General features: G+C 44.0%; 1 protein-coding gene across 2 annotated transcripts in view; it reads right to left on the bottom strand.

Annotated features, from left to right (window-relative positions):
* The window catches only part of FNDC3B (fibronectin type III domain containing 3B), a 384,210-nt gene that overhangs the window by 282,816 nt on the left and 82,067 nt on the right, over positions 1 to 19,327 (bottom strand). Inside the window, exons 1-2 of one of the 2 annotated variants that reach the window (XM_068281037.1) lie at positions 3,583 to 3,627; positions 1,819 to 1,958 (exon numbers count right to left, since the gene is read on the bottom strand). In XM_068281037.1, coding sequence (XP_068137138.1) covers positions 1,819 to 1,929 — 111 coding nt within the window. In that variant the 5' untranslated portion in view covers positions 1,930 to 1,958; positions 3,583 to 3,627. Of the gene's footprint in view, positions 1 to 1,818; positions 1,959 to 3,582; positions 3,628 to 19,327 lie in introns of those variants that run through there. The other variant, XM_068281036.1, reaches the window with a different exon arrangement.

Below are 19,327 nucleotides of genomic sequence, written 5' to 3'. Positions count from 1 at the left end.
TGTGACAGAGAGAGAGAACTCCCAACAGCTGCAGATCCTGTGTCCTGTGTTTCTGACTGAAGTGTCTGAAGAGAGCAGAGGAAATGTAACTAATTGTCACAGCTTTTCATACTGTTTTTGCTTTCAGAGTTTGATATGTTTGATATTTGCTTTCTGTAGTCTGATATGCAACTCTGGCTGTGCATTGAAGCAGACACCCCTTCTGCAATTGATTTGTCCCAATATAGCTAAATCTTACCTTCAATAAATTACAGCTTTTGCCTCTGATATTTAACATGAAAAGTAGGAAAATGTTTACAAAGCTACTTAGACATTATTTGCACACTGTCATTTTAGAACACTTGGGTATCGATAGTATTCCTTTAAGGAATCACCAGCCTATTTATAATAGGCAATTTTTTTTTGCAATGGAACACTAACAAAGTGCCCCCACCCCCATAAGGACTCACATGACTTCCCATATTATTGTGATTCAACTCAATAACGAGATAACGGGAGACTCTTCTTCTGCCACATTGGGAAAATGGCCATAACTGGAGTCAGGGGGTTGATCAGAGAAAATCAGAACTCAGAGAACGTGCCCCACTAGCGGTGTTTGATTCCGCAACAACCGACGCAGAATAGCAGCAGTACTGTCACCTGTCCTGCTGGCGTGTACCCTCCTGGGTCCGGTGGTCTAATTTCATGTAGCAGGTCTCCTCCTCCCAGTGTCCTCTATTCTTCCATGTCATGTGACACACGCAAAAGTTCAAACACTAGAGGTCCAGCAACATACATACCAGAGCTTTAGTGTTTGATCTTTTGCTTGTCTCACATGACATGAAGAGAAGAGGACACTGGGAGAAGGAGACCTGCTACATGAAATTATACCAATGGACCCAGGAGGACATGCGCAAACTGGACAAGTGAGAGCTATACGGCCATGGGGATGAAAATATGTGTGCAGTGTATGGGCAGCCACAGATCCCTCTTTTCAGATTCAATCAATGAGGGATCTATCTAATAGTCAATCTGGTGGCCATCTAGAAGTATATGGCCACCTTTAGGGGCAGAGGATCAGCATGACTGCCAGGAAATTGGTACTGTTTAAGAGGAAATAAAAAAGGCAGCCGCCATATCCCTCTCACTTCAAGCATCCTTTAAATGAATAGTCATTTCCAGCTATGAGCTATCATATTTCCCTATACTTGGGATTGTTTATGATACGTAAAAGCTCTGTTTTGTACTTTTTAACAAACTGTCTAGACTTGGTCTTATTTTAAATATATTTAAACAAACGACTTGTTTTTAAAATATTTTATGGTTTGAGCACTTATGCGATCATGTTTATACATTGCTAAATCATACATTGCATAAAAGAGGTGGTGGTGGTGGTGTGTGTGATCACTATCTTTAGAGTTTAGATTGTATAATATACGTATGAAGATTTAAAAAAAAACAAAAAAAGAAAAAAACATTTTCTAATCGATTTAAACGCTCCACTTCAAAGCCCAATCTACACGATACAATTATTTGTGTGATTCGATTACGATTCTGTTTACAATTTGATTAAATCCGACATGTCTGATCGGGATTCAATTTAATTCGATTTGCCATTGCAAAACAATGGCAAATCGAATTGAATCACGATCGGACATGTCGGATTTAAGCGGATCGTAAATAGAATCTTAATTGAATCGCACAAAGAATCGTATCGTGTAGATGGGGCTTAAAACCCGTGAATCCAATGAAATGTCCTATTAACTATATAAAGTATGAGCCTCTCCCCAGTGAACTAACTGCTGACACTCTTCTATTATAGGAACTAGTTGTACCAACCTGCTGTGATCCATCTCCATTCACTATATGGGGCATCATGGCTACCTCCCCATTCAGTAAGGGTGGCAGTTCCAGTGGAATTTGGTCGGTCATCATCATTGTGACGTACATTCATGGAGAATTTTCTCTCAGCTGCCTTCCTAAAAAAACAAAACAAACTTATTAAGCATTACAAAAAAATGTAATAAAATCACAATAATGCACTGCAAAATTGGTCTGTAAAAACCTTTTTGAACAGTGGAGAACTTTAGGAATAACACACAGCATATGTGCTTCTGTGACTACCAGCACAGCACACATTCAGGGTTAACAGAAATCTACTGACTACTGCCATGTTGCAGGGGGCAAATCCACTGCTGCCATGTTACTGAGGACAAATCCGTTCCTGCCATAATGCAGGCAACAAATCCACTGCTGCCATGTTACAGGGGGCAAATCCACTGCTGCCATGTTACAGAGGACAAATCCGTTCCTGCCATAATGCAGGCAACAAATCCACTGCTGCCATGTTACAGGGGGCAAATCCACTGCTGCCATGTTACAATGGGTAGATCCACTGCTGCCATGTTACAATGGGTAAATCCACTGCTGCCATGTTACAATGGGTAAATCCACTGCTGCCATGTTACAATGGGTAGATCCACTGCTACCATGTTATGGGGACAAATCCACTGCTGCCATGTTATAGGGGGCAAATCCACTTCTGCCATGTTACAGAGGACAAATCCACTGATTCCATGTTACAAGGGACAAATCCACTGCTGCCATATGACAATGGACAAATACACTACTGCCATATTACAGGAGACAAATCCACTGCTGGCATGTTACAGGAGACAAATCCACAGCTGCCATGTTACAGGGAGACCTGCAGCCATAATAAGCACTGCTCATCCGAATCCCTATAATTTGGGGGCATAGTTGCATCAGTGCAAGTGCTGGCGTATATAACAAAAAACATGCTGGCACAGGGAAAACTGGTTTAAAGGACAGCTGAAGTGAGATGAACATGAAGGATGCATTATTTCCTTTTACACAATGCAAATTGCCTAGCTTTCCTGCTGATCCTCTGCCTCTAATAATTTTCGTCATAGACCCTAAACAAGCATGCGATCAGAAGTTTGACTAAATTTGCAGCATGCTTGCTTCAGGTGTGTGATTCAGACACTACTGATGTATGAAAGATCAGCAGGGTGCCAGGCAAATGGTATTACATAAAAAGAAAGAAATATGGAAGCCTGCATACCCCTCTCACGTCAGTTGCCCTTTAGAGAAAACTGTGAAATTCTTCCAGGAGGAGATGGACTAATCCAAAACCCTTTCATTAACAGGTTCAAGTTGATCAGAAAGTTCAGCACTTACAAAAAGTTAGATATACTGCCATCATCAGGTGTGGATGTATAAATGAAATCAACATTTCCTAATCCCACCATTATTGCCACCTATCACCTGATATCTTAAGACTATCTAATACAGTGCGCAGTGACAGCTAAGACTAAACTACAGAAAAATGATGCATTGGTATGATGTTCATTATACTCCTTTATCAGCTTACTTTTTTTATAAAAAATGTTATTTATTTATAAAAAGAAAACCCCTTACTGGCTTAGGGGCACATAAGGGACACAGCAAGCATTGCAATTTACAAACAGTCCTCTGCTAGCAATTCTAACTGGGTGATCTACATAAACGCTTTGAGTCCTCAGGGAGAAAAGCGCTATAGAAATTTTATTAAATGTTATAACTGCAGTATGCATGGCTCACTTTTTTCAGTGGCAGCAATTTTTTCACATTTTTGAAGATTGGGCTATCTTCCTCATTGAAATGAACTCTGGGGGTCGCCCTGGGCAACAGGCAAATTTGCAGTTCAGCATAACTGCAAGAATTCACTTTGCAAATGCTGTATTCGGAAAACCAAATGTAGTGGATTCCAGGCAATGACAAAACTGGAAAAAAAAAGTGTAAGCAGGAAGAGAAGTAAAAGCATAATTCTATCCAAATATAATTCACTTATTAAAGAAGAAGAGAACAAGGAGCATAAAAGAATATATATATATAGCAACAAGTTAAATTGAACCCAAATAAAGTGAAATCATTTAAAATAAACACAATGTACCTGCAAATTAATATATTACTTACGTACCTCACCCTCAGTTCCTCTCAGAAGCTCACCATTTCTTCTTACAAATCCTTGACAAGATTTTGTCACAACAGAAATATATCAGTTTCTGTCAGTTAATTGAAAGGACAACTGATGAGCAAGGTAATGTCCATGTTTCCCTATGGCTGAAGTGGGCTATATTACAGTTTAACAGTGTGCTGACTTCAAAGATGTTATGGGGTCATGGCAATTTTCAAAATGGAGGATAGTGGACTAACAGGACGCAGGAGAGGAGAGACTGATGTGTAGACTACACAGGAAGCAAATATGACATGCATACGTTTATTTTGACTTTTAATTTTCAGTTCAGGTTTGCTTTAAACCTCATATTGTCCAGGTCATGGTTTCTTCTACTGTGTGTACTGAATGATACCGATACTGGTCTTTACGCATTTCAAGCTGCTAAAGTACGGTACGATAAAAGGACCTCCTGTTATGAACACTAAATACACAGTGAGTTCTATTAAAAAATAAACAGCTCACAGACCTGTAACTCAAATCACGTGTCAGTGTAATAGATTGGTACGGCTCACGTATCTGATGTACATCAAGACCATTCTATCAGTCCAATCTGTAACACAGGGACCACAGATGAGAAACACTTGCAAGAAGAATAAATGTTTATGAAATAATACACAAAAATAATTCCGCCAGGCCTATCAGCAAGAAAGACAACGCTAAGCAATGGCTAGCAAGGTAGCCATGCCTGCTCTTGTGGAAAATATTCAGAGACATGACCCAAACTAAGAAGAATGTACACAGCTGCTTGATGCAGCTCACAACAAATAGTCTGGAAACTGTCGCTTTGTCTCTGGAACAGAGTGGAATCACACGTGTTATACTCAACAGAGTTACATCTCAAGGGAAAATGACTGCTGGATTGTTACTCTGACCTAATGTAAAGGATGTATTAGGTAGAGCAGATGATGCTTTGACAGGATGGATGCTTGGATTTACAGTAGCACTAATCTGCAATGGACACAGCTGCCTCACTGAAGCATATTGCACAAACTGTAAAGGCCTTGTCATTTCAATATATATACTTGCAATGTAGTCAGTGGCTAGAGGAATGCGCTGTAACAAATATTCACACCAGCCAATCAAGTGATACCAGCTTATAAAGACAGAGCAAGCCGTCCAATCCAGCTTGAGCTTTCCAGGAAACGTACTAGGCTTTCATCTTTAGACCGTTTCAGGATATGCCATTTGCCTAGCAACCATATCCACCCACTTCTCTAATACTCACAGGCTGCATGCTTATTCCAGGCTTGACAGCCAGGTGTCTGGCATTCTTTATAAGGGAATAAAAATATCAGCCTCCATATGCTTCTTACTTCATGTTTCCTTTAATAGATTGAGGCATGTATAGGGATGGTCAAACCTTGCTAAACTCCATTTTGGCAGGCTGTGCATGTATCACACTGGGGACTATGGAACACTTCATATGGGACCGCTAATATGAAGATAAAATTCTTCATACCTGTGGTGACAATTCCAGGTTTTTTTCATATTTAAAGAAAAGATGGAACTTACGTATAATCCCATGTGGAAAAGTTTGGCAGCTTTTTGATAAAGTTCTGTTTGCTCACCAGGAAGATCTGACCATTTCTGGAAAGCTGAAAGTCCCGGCTTTCTGTTGCACCAGGTCCTGAGTCGGTATGGTGCTCAGTTCCCAAGTTATGGGGTTTTGAAGGATGGGTGTCCCCTGAACTTGGCTGCAGAAAGTGCAATTACAGAACGGGACGAACCCAACATGATGATAAGCAGCACACCCGGTAGGTCTTCTTCCTTCGCAGCATAAATCTGTGTCTTCAAAACTCGTCTCAATTCCACTGTGCTCTCTGCAGCAAAGTGCAGGGAACCCCTGTCCCCCAAACCCCCCCACTCCCAACTTGGGATTGGGGCATTGCATTGACTCGGGATCCAGTGCAAAAATGGTTAGATCTGGCTAGGGGATCAAACCAGTGCTGGTCGTAATGGAAAAAGCTACGCTTACGGATCATTACGCGTAATTTTACGCTATTACGCATTACGAAATTACGCTTACGGCATAGACATTCAATTTCGGTACATGTCTGTAATTACGCATTGCCCTTACGCAATTACGCGTAAGAATACCGTAATTCAGGTTGTTACGTTGTAGGCTTACGCGTAAATTCCTACTAGCAATTAATGCGTAAGGTCATGCTGCCAAGCGGAAAAGTTGACGCATGGATCAATGTTAGGTAGCCGCCGACTTTAAGGGTTAATAGCAAAGCCCCCTTAAGTGCTAAGAGCCTCAAATTTGGAGAATATATTAAGGAGATCAGAAGGAATAAGAGGAAAAAAAATTTTTTCAAAAAGACCTTATAGTTTTTGAGAAAATCGATTTTTAAGTTTCAAGGGCAAAAATGTCTTTTAAATGCGGAAAATGTCAGTTTTTTTTTGCACAGGTAACAATAGTGTTTTATTTTCATAGATTCCCCCAAGTGGGAAGAGTTTTACTTACTTCGTTCTGAGTGTGGGAAATATTAAAAAAAAAACGACGTGGGGTCCCCCCTCCCAGACCTCTTTAACCCCTTGTCCCCCATGCAGACTGGGATAGCCAGAATGCGGAGCACCGGCCGCGTGGGGCTCCGCACCCTGACTATACCAGCCCGCATGGTCCATGGATTGGGGGGTCTCGGAAGGGGAGGGGCAGCCAAGCTTTCCCCTCCCCCTCCGAGCCCTTGTCCAATCCAAGGACAAGGGGCTCTTCTCCACCTCCGATGGGCGGTGGAGGCCGTGATTTCCTGGGATGGAGGTTCATGGTGGCATCTGGGAGTCCCCTTTAAAAAGGGGTCCCCCAGATGCCCACCCCCCCTCCCAGGAGAAATGAGTATAGAGGTACTTGTACCCCTTACCCATTTCCTTTAAGAGTTAAAAGTAAATAAACACACAGACACTTAGAAAAAGTATTTTAATTGAACAAAAAACATAACCACGAAAAAAGTCCTTTAATATTCTTAATTAACCATTAATACTTACCTGTCCCTTTAAAAGCCAGTTCCCACGCAATATCCTCGGAAATATACTAATCAGTTACAATGTAACAAAGTTATTACAATGTAACAACTTTGTTACTTTGTAACACCACCGCACCCGACGTCACTCGCCGCCACCGCCGCACCCGCACGCACCCGACAGAGCTCTGAGCTATATAGCTCAGAGCTCTCTAAGCATCTTTGTATTTGGGCTCCAAGGAGCCCCATTGGTCCTTAGCAGACCAATGGGGTTCCTTTAAATCAGAAGGAACCCCATTGGTCTGCTAAGGACCAATGGGGCTCCTTGGAGCCCAAATACAAAGATGCTAAGAGAGCTCTGAGCTATATAGCTCAGAGCTCTGTCGGGTCCGTGCGGGACGCTAAGTCCCCGCCGCCTCCCGCTGTCCACCCCGCCTCTCCCACATGTCACCCACATGTGGGTGACATGTGGGTGACAGATGTGGGCGGGGCTGACAGCGGGAGGCGGCGGGGACTTAGCGTCCCGCACCGACCCGACAGAGCTCTGAGCTATATAGCTCAGAGCTCTCTTAGCATCTTTGTATTTGGGCTCCAAGGAGCCCCATTGGTCCTTAGCAGACCAATGGGGTTCCTTCTGATTTAAAGGAACCCCATTGGTCTGCTAAGGACCAATGGGGCTCCTTGGAGCCCAAATACAAAGATGCTAAGAGAGCTCTGAGCTATATAGCTCAGAGCTCTGTCGGGTGCGTGCGGGTGCGGCGGTGGCGGCGAGTGACGTCGGGTGCGGTGGTGTTACAAAGTAACAAAGTTGTTACATTGTAATAACTTTGTTACATTGTAACTGATTAGTATATTTCCGAGGATATTGCGTGGGAACTGGCTTTTAAAGGGACAGGTAAGTATTAATGGTTAATTAAGAATATTAAAGGACTTTTTTCGTGGTTATGTTTTTTGTTCAATTAAAATACTTTTTCAAAGTGTCTGTGTGTTTATTTACTTTTAACTCTTAAAGGAAATGGGTAAGGGGTACAAGTACCTCTATACTCATTTCTCCTGGGAGGGGGGGTGGGCATCTGGGGGACCCCTTTTTAAAGGGGACTCCCAGATGCCACCATGAACCTCCCCCCCAGGAAATCGCGGCCTCCACCTCCACCGCCCATCGGAGGTGGAGAAGAGCCCCTTGTCCTTGGATTGGACAAGGGCTCGGAGGGGGAGGGGAAAGCTTGGCTGCCCCTCCCCTTCCGAGACCCCCCAATCCATGGACCATGCGGGCTGGTATAGTCAGGGTGCGGAGCCCCACGCGGCCGGTGCTCCGCATTCTGGCTATCCCAGTCTGCATGGGGGACAAGGGGTTAAAGAGGTCTGGGAGGGGGGACCCCACGTCTTTTTTTTAATATTTCCCACACTCAGAACGAAGTAAGTAAAACTCTTCCCACTTGGGGGAATCTATGAAAATAAAACACTATTGTTACCTGTGCAAAAAAAAACTGACATTTTCCGCATTTAAAAGACATTTTTGCCCTTGAAACTTAAAAATCGATTTTCTCAAAAACTATAAGGTCTTTTTGAAAAAAAATGTTTCCTCTTATTCCCACTGATCCCCTTAATATACCCTGTGAATTTGGTGTTTCTAAATTTTAAGCAGGCTTTGCTATTAACCGTTAAAGTCGGCGGGTTTTTAAATGTATCTATTTTTCCTTTGAAACTTTAACATCGATTTTCTCAAAAACTATAAGGTCTTTTTGAAAAAAAAATTTTCCTCTTATTCCTTCTGATCTCCTTAATATATTCTCCAAATTTGAGGCTCTTAGCACTTAAGGGGGCTTTTCTATTAACCCTTAAAGTCGGCGGCTTTTTTATATTATACGGGAGCGTAATATTACGCAATTACGGCAGACTGTGTAATTTCAATGGGAGTTTACTGTCTTACGCGTAATTTGTTACGCGTAAAACGTAACCTACGGTCTACGCGTAATTAATTACGCGTAATACCGTAACCTTACACGTAACGCTTACGGTGCATTTGTAGTGAATTACGATGCGTAATTACGCTAATGCGTAATTTCGGCCCAGCACTGGATCAAACAGAACTTTAACAAAAAACTGCCAAACTTTCCAGATGGGACAATACGTATGTACCGAAAAGATCAAGTTCTTCTATGAAAAAAAAATCAAAATGTCACTTTATAAACTATTATAAATACATTAATCAGCCTGATCGCGAGCAACGTGGAGCTATTTCTGTGGAAATACCCACACTTTTCAGATCATATAGGTAACAGTGGCCAGCCACTATAAAGGTTGCCAGGGATGCTCGGATGTGCCTCATCCACGAATTCGGCAATCCGCGTGGTTGCAAAAAAAAATAAATCCGCATTCGGCCCCGCCGCATGCGGATTTTCGTCCGCGTCCACGCAACAACGCGGATTTTCTGCCGTGAATGGCGTAATCACGCGTGGATTCCCGCCCGGAGGCGGATTTTCTTTTAACGTTAATAACAAAGCCCCCATACATGCTACAATCCCCCAAATTGCATGGATTATCGAGGTGATAAGGGGCAACATAACTTCAACATAAAAAATTCCCCAATTTTTTTTTTTTCTAGAGAAAATGGATTTTAAAGTGAAATCAACACTTTAAATGGGGCTATTAATTGGTAATAAGTGGTTTTAAAAAGGGATATACGCGTTAAGCAATCAAAGAGGTGAAGGCGAGTTCCAATAGCACTTGGCGGCGAAGGTACCGCTGGAGGAGGATGAGTGGCTCACGCCAAAAAGGCCCCAGAGAGGTTTTTGTAATTTTTTTTTTTTTTTTGCAGCAATTAGCAATGACATCGCAGCAGAGTTGTCAGTGGACACGGGCAGTGTGAACGCAGAGTGCAGTGGTGGTAGCGACTGAGTCAGGAGAAGGACTATGCGGGCGGTCAGTTCAGCAGCACAGAAGGACCACGGCAACATACTGGTAGTAGTAGTAGCAGCACAGCGTCATAGTGCTGGCCAAAAAATTAAATGCACCCGGTGACCCGGGCAGTGATAACGCAGACAGAGTGCATTGGTGGTACCGTGGTAGCGACTGAGTCAGGAGGAGGAGGACAAAGCGGGCATTCAGTTCAGCAGCAGCAGCAGCACAGAAGGACCATGGCAACATACTGGTGGTAGTATGACCCGGGCAGTGATAACACAGACAGAGTACATTGGTGGAGTCAGGAGTGCATTGGTGGTACCGTGGTAGCGACTGAGTCAGGAGGAGGAGGAGGAGGACAAAGCGGGCATTCAGTTCAGCAGCAGCAGCAGCACAGAAGGACCATGGCAACATACTGGTGGTAGTATGACCCGGGCAGTGATAACACAGACAGAGTACATTGGTGGAGTCAGGAGGAGGAGGACAATGCGGGCGGTCAGTTCAGCAGCACAGAAGGACCATGGCAACATACTGGTGGTAGTAGTAGCAGCACAGTGTCATAGTGCTGGCCAAAAAATTAAATGCACCCGGTGACCCGGGCAGTGTGAACGCAGAGTGCAGCAGCGGGAAGCGACTTAGTCAGGAGGAGGAGGACAATGCGGGCGGTCAGTTCAGCAGCAGCAGCACAGAAGGACCATGCCAACATACTGGTGGTAGTAGTAGTAGCACAGTGTCATAGTGCTGGCCAAAAAATTAAATGCACCAGGTGACCCAGGATAACGCAGACAGAGTGCATTGGTGGTACCGTGGTAGCGACTGAGTCAGGAGGAGGAGGAGGAGGACAAAGCGGGCGTTTAGTTCAGCAGCAGCAGCAGCAGTAGTAGTACAAGGTCACTGAAGGATGCAGTGGGCACAGCAGTGGGCACTGGATATACACCTAGGTCACTGAAGGATGCAGTGGGCACAGTACAAGGTCACTGAAGGATGCAGTGGGCACAGCAGTGGGCACTGGTTATACAACTAGGTCACTGAAGGATGCAGTGGGCACAGTACAAGGTCACTGAAGGATGCAGTGGGCACAGCAGTGGGCACTGGATATACAACTAGGTCACTGAAGGATGCAGTGTGCACAGTACAAGGTCACTGAAGGATGCAGTGGGCACAGCAGTGGGCACTGGATATACAACTAGGTCACTGAAGGATGCAGTGGGCACAGTACAAGGTCACTGAAGGATGCAGTGGGCACAGCAGTGGGCACTGGATATACAACTAGGTCACTGAAGGATGCAGTGGGCACAGTACAAGGTCACTGAATGATGCAGTGGGCACAGCAGTGGGCACTGGATATACAACTAGGTCACTGAAGGATGCAGTGGGCACAGTACAAGGTCACTGAAGGATGCAGTGGGTACAGCAGTGGGCACTGGATATACAACTAGGTCACTGAAGGATGCAGTGGGCACAGTACAAGGTCACTGAAGGATGCAGTGGGCACTGGATATACAACTAGGTCACTGAAGGATGCAGTGGGCACACAAGGATGTCACACTGTGTAATGAGATGCTTATATGCCAGCGAGCGAGCAGTGGGCACTGGGCACGGCACAAGGTCACTGACAGAATGAATGAACAGCGCTGGCAGAGAGTGGCGGCGCCGGCGGTGTGACTGGCTGCCTGCAAATAGTACAAGTGTATAACTGTCACTGGAATATACAAGTGAACACTGCAGCTGCACTAACCTGCCTGCCTGCACTACACACAGATAATCCCCACTGCCACTACACTGACTACACTGCAGCACTGAACCTGCCTGCACTACACACAGTTAAATAATCACTAGACTCCCACACTCCCACTACACTACACTGACTACAACTAACTACAGCAATCACTCACTGACTAGCTAACTGTGTACAGTATAAGAGCAGTGTTAGCAAAAAAAACGCTTTGTTTTTAACACAATAAATGCACTTGCTCAAACAACAATGGCCTGGAGATAATCCTCTCAGCACCACAGTCTAGCAAGGACAGAGCTTTTCCATCATGGCCGCCGCTTTATATTCAGGAGGGGAGGGCATAGCTCCCCTCCTGTGATTGGTTGCTAGGGCCTGGCTGGGGCCCTCTGATTGGCCTGCAATGTGTCACTTCCGCATAGTTTGACGCATTTCCGCTAACCACGACTTCAGTGCCCGGTTTCACGAGCGTGAATGCGGATTTCTGTCCGCATTCACGCGAAGCCGAAGCAGATTTTCGTGGTTGAAAATCTATTCACGGCTTAGCGTGTCCGAGGCGGAATGCGTCAAAATGGTTGTGAATCCACGCGTAAGCGTGATCACGACCTGGCGGTGAGCACCACTGAAGGTTGCCACTTTCATGTGGATAGCCAGCTGGTGACATCATTGCCTGGCTTCTGCACTAAGTAAACTGTGATCACATGGGAAGGGAAAGGGAGGTGGTAAACAGGTCAAATATTATATTCTGATATCTTATCTGCCCTCACATTGTGAAAAAAAGGGAATAAAGACTGGAGTGTCTATTCATGTTTATGTTTCCTTTCAATTCTTTGCTCCCTAAAGATCCTAGAATTATGCAAAAAGCCAGTAAAAAATGTGAATCCAATACTTTCCAAAACAGACATATTTCCCAGTTTCCACATGCTGGATAATGCTGTAAGCAAAGCCCAAACTTTTCCCAACAGGCCACTACTGATGACAAATACAATCCTGCACTCTGCTATAGCATTTTATGCTGTACTCTCCAAGTATACAAGATATCATCACATATTTACAAACATTGTTGGCATCATGCAGCTCTCACAAGTAATTTTTAGGGCCCTTGTGCACCATGTCCATTGCAGAATAATTCTTAACTATGCCTCTCGGACAGTGTGCAAGAGCCCTTGAACAAGCAGTCACCCAAAAAGGGATACTTTTGTTAAATTGCACATTTCATGGGAACAACAGAGGTGAAGCCTCCTTCCTGTATTTCCAAACTATTCCCAACCACAATTCCAATACTTACCTCTGGACACGTGTACTCATTCCACTGCATTCTACAGCAGGGTTGTCAAATTCAAATACAAAGTGGGCCAAAGCTTAAAGTGGACCCAAACTAAAAATACAAGATATCAGAAATACAATCTATTTTCTAATTTATAATAATAAATAGCAGCCTTTTTTCAGCTGCATGATGACAAATATAATTTTTTTTACATTTATTGTAGAAACCCCTCCCTTCCTTTCATATTGCCGGCAAATAATCCGGCAAACTGGTGGAGTAGATGGTGTCCAGCAAAGGAGGAATTGCTAATGGCTGCCACCTGTATAACCCTAGTTATGCAAAGGGGAGGGTGAAAAGCATGCACTGAAATGCTTATAGGCTTGAAGGAGTGTTTATTTATATTTGTATGTGTTAGAGTGGTGCAACTAAATATTTTGAATTAAAAAAATGTTTGGTTTGGGTCCGCTTTAACACTGGGACCAATTTGTGGGCCGATTCCCTTGTTTAATGATCACTTCCCTCCCTTATAAAAGTTCCCTGGTGTCTAACGGCCCCCTCCATTCCCTACAAAGTTCCCTGGTGGCCCTACTCCCTCCCTACAGATTCCTGGAGTCATGTGCCCCCACCCTCCCCTCTGCAGTTCTCTGGTTTCTATTGCCCCTCCTGAGCCCCCTATACATATAGCCTCCTTTGTGATACATATGGCCTCCTTTATGATCTTATACCTTCATTGGTGGTCTACAATGGGCCAAACATAATGCAAAGTGGCAAAAGCACTTGAGGGCCAAATCTGATAGCTCTGTGGGACCGATTTGGCCGGCGGGCCGGAGTTTGACATGTATCTTCTACAGCATAAACAAAAGAGACTTGGGACCATTCTATACAGGACACCAAAGATGTGCTGATCTAGACCTCATGTGCACAGATTGTACCAAAGAAAACCATTTTCAGTATACTAAAATTTCAACTGAACTTAACCACTTCCCGACCGCCGCATGTACAAATGGCGGCCGGGGAGTGGACCCCGCAAGGACCGCCGCATGTACAATTGGCGGCGGTCCTTGTACGGGCATGGGCGGAGCGATCGCGTCATTCGTGACACGATCCTCCGCCGGGGACTGGCTCCGCCCCTCACGCTGTAACCCGCCGGCCGTTCGGAAGCGCCAGCACCCGGATCGCCGCATACAAAGTGTATAATACACTTTGTAATGTATACAAAGTGTATTATACAGGCTGCCTCCTGCCCTGGTGGTCCCAGTGTCCGAGGGATCACCAGGGCAGGCTGCAGCCACCCTAGCCTGCACCCATGCAAACTGATTTCCCCCCCCCTGCCCCCTGATCGCCCACAGCACTCCTCAGACCCCCCCCCCCCCTGCCCACCCCCCAGACCACTGTTTGCACCCAATCACCCATCAATCAATCAATCACTCCCTGTCACTATCTGTAAACGCTATTTTTTTTTTATTCCCTAAACTGCCCCCTGCTCCCTCCTGATCACCCCCCCCACTCCTCAATATCTCCCCAGACCCCCCCCCCCCCTGTGTACTGTATGCATCTATCCCCCTGATCACCTGTCAATCACCCATCAATCACCCCATGTCACTGCCACCCATCAATCAGCCCCTAACCTGCCCCTTGCGGGCAATCTGATCACCCACCCACACCAATAGATCGCCCGCAGATCCGACGTCAGATCACCTCCCAAATGCATTGTTTACATCTGTTCTCTAGCCTAAACACCCACTAATTACCCATCAATCACCCCCTGTCACTGCTATCCATCAGATTAGACCCCTATCTGCCCCTAGGGCACTCAATCACCCACCCACACTCTCAGAACGCACTCAGACCCCAGCCCTGATCACCTCGCCAGTGCATTGCTTGCTTGCATCTATTCCCCCCTCTAATCACACCTTGAGACACCCATCAATCACCTGTCACCCCCTAGCACACCTACCCATCAGATCAGGCCCTAATTTGCCCCATGTGGGCTCCTGATCACTCGGCCAAACCCTCAGCTCCCCCTCAGACCCCCTTCCGATCACCTCCCCAGTGCATTGATTGCATCTATTTTCCCCTCTAACCACCCCCTGAGACACCCATCAATCACCTCCTGTCACCCCCCTAGCACTCCTATCCATCAGATCAGGCCCAATACAACCTGTCATCTAAAAGGCCACCCTGCTTATGACTGGTTCCACAAAATTCGCCCCCTCGACCACCTGTCATCAAAATATGCAGATGCTTATACCCCTGAACAGTCATTTTGAGACATTCGGTTTCCAGACTACTCACGGTTTTGGGCCCGTAAAATGCCAGGGCGGTAAAGGAACCCCACAAGTGACCCCATTTTAGAAAAAAGACACCCCAAGGTTTTCTGTTAGGTGTATGAACGTAATGCAGCAGTGTCTTCTTCACAGTACAGGACTGGGGATTAAGTGTAGCCCTCAGGCCGAGACTGAATGAACTTCATAGAAATGTACACACTGAATAGCAGGGCTGTGGGGGACTGGTTCTTATACTTTAAGAATCATTTTCAATGTGCATTGTTAGATTCATGTTATAGGAAACACAGTAGGGTCACCAGGGATATCTCATCAGCACAGCACTTACAAGGGTCTGTATACAAGGAAGTCATCAATAAAAAAAAACAGTGCAAGTTGTTCCAAAGACATTTTCCATCAAGAAATATCTATTCTTAGGCAGGATAACTGATGGCCAAGTAAGATAAATTATCTGACCTAACATATTGAATCAATTGAGGTAGTGCAGGGGAAACATATATAAAGCATAAAGATTTATATTCCAGTAATCCAACTGACCTACTATTTAATAGAATGTTAGTCTGACCGAGATGACCACTTCCAGTTAGCAGCTGTAGATAGGTAGACCTGACCACATCCTAATTGTCGGGATGTTGGTGGCCACATTACGGTACTGAATCAGTGCAACACTTAATCACTGGAATTTATTTCCTAAGTTTATGTAACAAGTAAAACAGGAGCAGATACATTAAAGCAAGTCCTTTGCCGGCTTACTTAGAGACATGCTATCATTACACAGAAATCTATAATCAAAGGAGCTGCAAGTGCGTATCCTGGACAGCTATTGAGCTGAAGAGTGCTCGCATTCACGTTCTCCATGTCTAAACAGCTCTTTCATCATGTAACAAATTAGAGTCTCCTTTTCATTCTCTCATACTTCAATACACACACACACACACACACACACACACACACACACACACACACACACACACACACACACACAGCTACTTGCTATGAAAAACAAAAGGGATATAAGTCAGATACACGTGTTTATAAGTCCATCAAAGTTTTCTTATTATTTCCACTTCCTATAGAGTGCAACCTCTACTTTGCAAATGTCCAAAACCAAGGCAATAAGACCTCTTCTATGGAATTTGTGGACAAGAGAACTATTTTCTCTACTGAAAAATTAAATTCACTGTCATGGGCAGAAAAAAATATACTCACCCCAGTTTTCAAGCTGGTAAGTCTCTTATTGCCATCTCCTTCACCACTGGCATCTGAGATCTCTTATGTATAGATCATGGCCGCTGGCTGTACTCCAGTCATGGCTCTGAAGAGTTGTGATTGGAAAGTGCAACACAATCAGATCACAGCTACAAGCAGCATAGGACAGAACAGTGAGGGGCCCTGCCAGTATGAAGACTGTCGAGTGAGTGTAGTCTTTTTAATTCAAAAGAGATGGCTGACAGCTAAAAGATTCTCTAATCCTTTAACAAAAAATAAGTTACTTCTGACTTATTTTCAGGAAAAGCTAAATTGATTGTGGCATGGGGTTGTTGTGGGAGGTGCAGGAATAAAGACAGTGCCAGTAAGAGTGGTTCCAGCTGACCTCAGATGCATGGGTGTCCGCTAATAGGGTGGGGTCTGAAGTTGAAGAACCAATGAGTAAGCAAGCAGAGTGTGAGATGTGCTGTTATTATGGTCCTGTGTACCTTATTGGATATGAGAAGGGGGGGGGGGGAGGTTGGGAGGCCCGCATTCAGTTTGAGTTAGATGGTGAGGTTGGGGATAGTTTACTTTTGAGTCAATAGGAGCTGTGCCAGGTGTTCTCACTGTCCGTACTTTCCTTCACATGACTATATACCAGTGTCTGCAATGACACACCACATGACTTTATAGTCACATGGGTGGGCAGAGAGTCCACCTCGTAAGATAGGTCTCCTGCTCACACACACGACCATAAATCAGCCTCATCTAAAATGCAGAGGACAATATATGATGAGGCAGATGGGAGTTATGGGTATGGGCACTTCTGCAGACTTACTCCTTTACCAAGACATGCTAAAAAAAACCTGGTGCAACCCCAAGAAAAGCAGTACAGGTAGGGTAGTAAGTAAAGATAATCAGTGATATGCAAATAAATCCAACACACAAGCAAATTTCCTACAAAAAGGGACCAATCAGGTGCATTTTGTGACTTTTTTGATTGTCTAATAATAATAATTCTAATATTCGTAAAGAGTTTTTCTCCTGTCTGACTCAAAGCGCTTTAGAGCTGCAGCCATTAAGGGCACACTCCAGAGGTCACCTTGCAGGGTTAGGGGGGGGTCTTGCCCTAAATGAATAGGTACTGACCCTAACCAGAATTCGAACCCTGGACTCCCAAGTCTAATGCTGGGAATACACGTTTCGTTTTTGCCTTCGTTTTAGCCTTCAATTCGTTCGGTAAACGAATCGAGTGTTGAAAACGTATGTGAAAATAGTCATAATCTCATAGTTTCGATTAATAGACCCCAAAAACGAACGACTAGTGATCGAACATGTTTGATATTATCTCTCTTTATCCATCTAATCGAGCCATTGGTAGGCTTGATGGCTGTTCAGATCGATTATATATTCGTTTATGCCGTCCATCCCTGTACTACGTTTCGTTTCTTTGCAGCCTTCGATCATTGGAAAAACGAAACCATCAGAATCGGAAAAAAAACGAAACCGTGGGTGGTGATATTAACCGTACGGTCGATTATTTCGGGATCGAAAAGGACAAAAGGCACAATCGAAAAGGAAGGTTTAAACTAAGGCAAAAACGAAACGTGTAATCCCAGCATAAGGCAGAGCCACCAGTACACTATCCAGCTTATAAGGTATGAGATTGTTAAAGAGGTTTACTGAAGCCAAACAAAATTAAGGTCCCATATCACAAATATGAGCTCACTTTATCATATTTGAAAGGTTAGAGAGTCTATTTAATGCCCCTGAATTCTAATAATTAGTCATCCATTGAGCCCTGAAGCCCTGGCAGTCTAGGTCATTTGTCATGCTTTGAAGGTGTCAGACTATCTTGCTATTGTCCTGTAATAGTTTACCTGGGCAATCTTAATTAGAAGTACAGATAGAATTTGAATACCTACAATCAATGACAATGTTTTTTCTTGTTATTGCATTATTTCAGGATACACCCAAGAAAACGTACTATTTATAAAAATAAAGAAACTCGTAAGTCCAAAACAGAAACCTAGTAATCCTGGGAGCGTGATATGAATTACAAGTATGAAATGGTTAAACACAGACATGTCTTGGTGTTTGGAAAAGCTCTCCTCACATGTGGATTTTACACAGTTCGACATCTGTTCACAGCGGAAGTAACATTGGCATGAAAATATTTCGAAGCATGCAGCAAATCAATTGACCATTGTAAGCACATAATTCATCGCTATCTGATACAACTGCTATGCGCCTTCCATTTGCATGATTTAGGAAAGGAAAAACAAGGACATGCAAATGGCTGAAAAGTAGAAATTCATTTGTGTTTATTTTTGGCATGTGTTACTTGTATTCTACATTCTGTGACTGCTCATGTTCATATGATATTATTAAATGCTGGGACAGCCTGCAGTGATGGGAATCACTACACTGAGGACACTTCATTGTTTCAATTCCTATTGCCTTTGTCACAAAACAATGAGACATTGTAAACTATTGCATATTTTTATGGGAAGTTGAAATATAAAATTTAAACAATTTTGGTGGATTCATTGTGGATCTAAATCTGCCTAGAATATCGTTGTTAGTTGGACATGCTACATATGATGTGGCTATCACACACTTGTGACTATAGCTGTACTATGATGCAGATTTCGCCTTCTTTTCTATGAAGAGAGGAGTAGGGCGAGAAGTAGGAAAACTCCTGCAGTGCTTGAGTACAATCGAAATCAGCCAATAAAACTCAACCAAGACCCTCTTGGGAGATTTAGGTGGGGGTTAGGTACAATTACCAACACTGCACAGGAATCGTTCAGAAGGGCTGTTTCATCTTGATTAGATATTTTATAACGATTTAGTAAGTCACTTCAAAGTGATTTTCCCACCACATTTGCTTTTCTATACTTTCTACAGAGTTGCAATTGCTACAAAAATGCTTCATGCAGCGTTTTTTTGCATTTTGTAGAAAAGTCAATCACTCTAGTGTGAAATAGC

Source organism: Hyperolius riggenbachi, chromosome 4 (assembly GCF_040937935.1).
Source record: "Hyperolius riggenbachi isolate aHypRig1 chromosome 4, aHypRig1.pri, whole genome shotgun sequence".
In the NCBI taxonomy this organism is placed as follows: Eukaryota; Metazoa; Chordata; class Amphibia; order Anura; family Hyperoliidae; genus Hyperolius; species Hyperolius riggenbachi.
Note: the sequence above shows the minus strand (reverse complement) of the source record. Positions and strands in the feature narration are given on the sequence as shown.